Source organism: Miscanthus floridulus, chromosome 5, assembly GCF_019320115.1.
Source record: "Miscanthus floridulus cultivar M001 chromosome 5, ASM1932011v1, whole genome shotgun sequence".
Classification (NCBI taxonomy): Eukaryota; Viridiplantae; Streptophyta; class Magnoliopsida; order Poales; family Poaceae; genus Miscanthus; species Miscanthus floridulus.
Window position 1 is genome coordinate 101,609,394 of NC_089584.1, and position 5,458 is coordinate 101,614,851.

At 51.0% G+C, this 5,458-nt stretch overlaps 1 protein-coding gene across 1 annotated transcript; it reads right to left on the minus strand.

Annotated features, from left to right (window-relative positions):
• Nucleotides 1-4,774: 4,774 nt before the first annotated feature.
• On the minus strand, nt 4,775-5,140 carry LOC136455021 (uncharacterized). Its single transcript, XM_066455219.1, has one exon. The coding sequence runs from the start codon at nt 5,138-5,140 to the stop codon at nt 4,775-4,777; it is 366 nt and encodes a 121-aa protein (XP_066311316.1).
• Nucleotides 5,141-5,458: the final 318 nt, after the last annotated feature.

A 5,458-nucleotide genomic window follows, 5' to 3' on the forward strand; every position in this document is an offset into this window, starting at 1 on the left:
AAGAAAGACCGACGAAACGAAAGCGACTCGATCGTACGTGCGGCAAAATAAAGTGCTACAGGTAACCACCGCCCGGTTGTCCGTGAAAATGGCGGAGGGGCAGGCAAACAAAGGGTTCGATCGAGGGCTCGGTCGCACGGGGACTGTGCCGGCTGGGGACGACGGTGTTCGTTCATTCGCGTCTGCACGCCACGGCCGATGGATGCCATCGCGGGCGGGGCCCATGTGCCGATCGATCCGCCGAGCGCGCCGCGGGTTACGGCCGGCCGCGATGCGCGTCCGCCGCGCCCGGGCATGCGCGCCTATGGGCCGTGTGGGTGGCCGGCTAGCTGCCCGTGTCCGTGTGCCATCCACATCGAGAGATCAGAGATGGCCGGGGTGACGAGTGTGTGTACATGAACATGATGCGGTACGCGCACAGTGCACCTGACTGGGCGTAGCAGACGTGCGCTACCTCCCCCTCCCGTCCTAGGCTCCCCTAGCTAGCGCTGCGACTGCGATGCATCTGCATGCGGCTGGTACACTACACGCTAGCAGGAGCGTCGCAAACAGTCCAAGACTGTGGGGGCGTTCTCGGTCAAGCAAGCACTGATGGCAAAGGGGTGTTCGGCTGGTACGGCCGTTGAGGAATTTGGACGAGACGGAGAAATTCCGGAGGAATTTATAAGAAAAAAAATACTATTCTAGATAAAAAAAAGAAACGGAAGTCAGGTTTAAAAACACGCTAACGAACCAAAGAGATTGCATCGCATCGCGCGCGCGCCTAGGCTCAGCACAGCAGCTACGCTGTACTACGCTATGATTGCTGGTGCTTGTGCTTTTTGGGAGATCGATCGATCTGCAATGATTTGTAAATCCATTGGCATTGGCAAACCGATATATATAGAAGGGAAAAGAGTCGAGACGACACAACGCGAGTAGACGAAGTGCTAGCTCTGTGCACAGATAGCGGCATCTCAGGTGCAAGTGCTCCGTGCGGCGCACTGCAGAGTTCTTGGTCGTTTTCCTCTCAAGAGTCAAGACGACGTATCACGGAACGGAAGAGAAGACCCCAGCCACGTGTCTCTCTCTTTTTTTTTTTGCCCTGTTCCATCGGCGTCCGTGAGAGAGAGAGAGACGGCTCTCCACTCCGCTCTGCAAGCCTTGTCCGTTTCTGCGACCACTCCTGCATCATTAGAGATCGGTCGAACAAGCACCCAGACCCAGCGACAGCCGCCAGATGGGGCGATGAGAGACGTCTCTCCACTCCTGCATCATTAGATGGGACGATGAGAGAGCTTTTGGCAGGTGATGGGTGCAGGCAGTGAGACAGAGATACCCATTGAACAGCGGCTACTACAGGGGTCACGCAGCTTTATTACTGGCTTGGTACCCTCTTCCTCGCATTCATGGGCAGAGCCGCATTCATGCACAGTGGTAAATGCCGCAAAGCCGTCACGACACGAACGAACAACCCGGCAGCGCCGCCCGTCACTTTTCGGGAGAGAGGTGAGCTGAGGTGCTCTAGTGGCCTACCTACGCGACACGGTCCTAGCGCCGTGGCATCGGCCATCGGCAGCGGAGGCTTCAGTTCGGGGCTTGTTTAGATCGTAAGTTTTTTCGCTTTCTATTCGTCACATTAAATCTTTAAACATATGCATGGAGTATTAAATATAGATAAAAAAATAATTAATTATATAGTTTGATTATAAATTACGAGACGAATCTTTTAAATCTAGTTAGGCCATGATAGGATAATAATTATCAAATATAAACGAAAGTGTTACCGTATCAAATATTGATTTCTAACCCAGTCTAAACAAGACCTCGGCCATGCAAGCTCCGATTTTGTTCGGCAGATTTCACGTACCATGCTACGAGCCTACTGATGCTAGATCGATCACTCGCTCAGCTGCCGCGAGTCACTGCTACCATAGCCCTTGTCCCTGGATGCCCTCTGGGAGCAGAGGGTGGAGCCGTGGAGGCATCCGGCCACGCACACTAGCACCACCCTACTCCTAGGGTCCACCGGGCCCCTGCACGGCTGCACAAATGATGGATGGTGGCATGACACCACCACCATTTGCAACAAGAAAAAAATACTACTACGAAGTAGTACTACATGCATGCCCACTGCAGGCCTGGCAAAAACATTTCCTGCAGACATTTGCTAGCCAGTAGACGTGCACTCATGAATAGTACGGTCACGTTCGCTTGTCTTTTAATTCGTATTTTTTTACTTATCTTTTTAATTAGAATAATATTTTTCTCTTCTAACGAATCAATTAAAACAATATTTCAGCTTGTTTTTCGAGCGAAGCGGACGGGCCTACATGTATAACCCCATGGGCTCTTAAGGAAAGAGAATAATAATCAAACAATTATATAAGAGCCCTAATCTACACTGGGAAACACTAATTTTTAACTGCAAATCTACTTATCTATCCTTGAAACCGTGACCCTTTTTGAATTACAGAACCTTCTAGCGCCGGCTGCTTGTGAGCAGCAACGCTTTGTGCCAAGCGCCTGGCATACGTACACGGTGGCAAAATTTGCATGAACTGCTGTTAAGCGCCGTCCCAAGCGCCGGCGTTGTACGTTGGCCTAATGCTCATGTAAACTTGATCCCCGGATTAGAGTAGTGTCGGTGTTTTTTATCATCGACGAGTAAATTTATATTTGCGCGTCTGGCTTGGATAGTGTGCTCAGATGACATAAGGGTTTATACCGGTTCGGGGGAACGTCCATACGTCCAATTCGCTGCTGCTCGTGTTACCGGTACTTGTTGTGCAGTAGAGGTTACAAACAGGCGAGAGAGGGAAAAGATCCCAAATCTCTGGTGGAAGACATGAACGGGTGCTGAGAGTTCGATTGCTGCTCAGTCGTGTGCTCGTGCCGTGCTCTTGTGTTCAGATCTCGTGTTTTTTCCGCCCCTCCATGAGGCGTCCTTCTTCTCCTTTTATAGACCAAGGGAAAGCGCGGGTTACAGAGGATGAAAAGTAGAAGAACGAGAGAGAAGAAGGCTTCTAGAGTTGTTGGGTCCTGCTTCTCCTTCACGCGGGTTCCGCTAATCCTGTAGATGTCAACTGGGACGACTCCATGTCGCGGCTCTGTTCGTCACTGGCACCATGCGCGGCGTCATCTGCCGGTTATGGCGTTCCACTCCGTCCTAGCAGACGTCGTGGTGAGCTAACGTGCCTGTCAGCGCCCGTACGAGGATTAGGCAGAACAACACCGGCACGCCCGACACTGTTCTTGATGTGAATCCCCTGGTATGACCCGTCACGGCCACGGGTTACATCGAGACGTGCTAGCCTCTTTCCTGGCGTTAGAGTTTTGACCCAGGCCTATACGTTTGGACCTAGAGCGGTTGGCAGCGGTATGGGTGCTCGTCGGATGAGACGAAAACCGCATCCTCGAGGTTAGGCGAGACGGAGCCCACGACCTTGGGCGAGACGGAGCCGCACCCAATGGGTCGGGAGAGACAGAGACCACGTCCTTGGGGTCGGATGAGACAGAGTCCGCACCCAAGGGGTCGGACGAGATGGAGACAACATCTTTGGGGTTAGGCAAGACAGAGCATTTTTAGCTCGTGGGCCTGAATGGGTTAGGCAAGGGTGCCCCAGAGCGGTTATGAACCCGTCAGAGGGCCAGCCTTCGAACTCCTGGGCCTAAATGGGCTGTTGGAGCATTTTTAGCTACATATCCCACCTTACCTGTGACGATTCTCACGCCCTTCTATACCGATGCCGAGCCAGACGACATCGAGAAGGAGGTGGCCCCTCTGGCATAGGACTTACCTACGGAGATAGAGGATGAGACCATCCCCTCAAGAGATTAGTTAGGTAGATAAGCCAGGTAGTGAACATAAAATGAGTGGACAAGCTCTCGTTATGGCCAAACATATTTTTAGTACTTCTCCCCTTTTTGTATAAAAAGGTTAATGCATTTCGACCCTTTCCATCGTTAAGGCTGTAAAGCTCGAGGTGCCAGTGAAGAAACTCTGATCACGCTGGTGAGCAAAAACACCGTAGCTGCTGGGGCATAGGTTTCTTGCAGTCCCACCAATTTTACTCAGCGTTCGTTTCCGCAACCCTTGCTTCTTGATCTTAATGTGAGAAAGGGTCAGGCATAGAGAATGTTTACCGGGTAGATATACTCTTTAATGCATTCCAACTCTTTCCGTAGTTAAGGCTAAAAAGCTCGGGGTTTGGGTAAAAAACTCTGATCACGCTGGTGAGTAAAAATATCGTAGCCGCTGGGGCATAGGTTTCTTACGGTCCGACTAGTTTTACTTAGCCTTCATTTCTGCAACCCTTGCTTCTAGATCTTAACGTGAGAAAGGATCAGGCTTAGAGATTGTCTACCAGATAGATATGCTCTTAGAAGCCCCTGAGTGAGGCCCGACCGCTTGCCATTGCTGGGGTTGGGTGTCACTAAAGATCAAGGAGTCAATAGCGAAACCAAGAAGAGAAAGCGTGCGTAAATTAAGAATAAAAGTGATGTAGCGGTTCAATGTTCTAGGCATTGACAAAGACTTCATCGTCGATGGTCCTAGGCTCCTTGTCGTTGCTGGGGTCGGATGTCACTAAAGATCGAGGAGTCGATATCGAAACTGATAAGAGAAAGCGTGCTTAAATTAAGGGTAAAAGCGACGTAGCTGTTCAATGTTCCAGGCATTGATGAAGACTTCGCCATTGATGGTCTTGAGCCTATAGGTGCCTGGTCGAAGCACCTCCACGGCGATGTACGGTCCCTCCCATGGCGGAGAGAGCTTGTGGCATTTTTTGTTGCTCTAGACGAGGCGGAGCACCAGGTCCCCGATGTTGAGACGCCTTAGGTTGTGATTGAGCTCGAGACCGTCGAACTTGTCCTCCAGCTGGCCAACTTCTCGGCAATATACAGCCATCTTGGCATTGTGGCAGCTTGATTCCTTCATAACTTGGTTAATGACCAGCTGGGAGTCGCCCTGGACGAGAAGCCATTGGATACCCAACTCGACAGCGATGTATAGGCCATTGATGAGTGCCTCATACTCGTCCACATTATTGGAGGAGGAGAAATGGATGCGAACCATGTACCTCATGTATACCCCGAGGGGTGAGACAAAGACCAGCCCAGCGCCGGTGCCTGTCTTCATCAGCGATCCATCGAAGTACATCGTCTTATACTCTTGGTCGACGACTGCTGGCGGCATTTGTTTCTCGGTCCCCTCTGTAATGAAATTAGTCAGCACTTGGGACTTTATGGCTGTCCGAGGGGTGTATGAAATGCCTTGACTCATCAGCTTGAGTGCCCACTTCGTGATTCTTTCTGAGGCATCCCAGTTTTGGACGACCTCATCGAGAGGGAAGGACGTCACAACTATCACCGAATACGGCTCGAAGTAGTGACGCAACATTTTTTTGGCGATAAGGACGACGTACATGTGTTTCTAGATTTGGGGGTAGCGAGTCTTGGAATCAGACAAGACCTCGCT

What these genes read in the sequence shown, in the direction of transcription:
- LOC136455021 (XM_066455219.1), bottom strand. Translation starts at nt 5,140, where the DNA reads ATGTACTTCGATGGATCGCTGATGAAGACAGGCACCGGCGCTGGGCTG.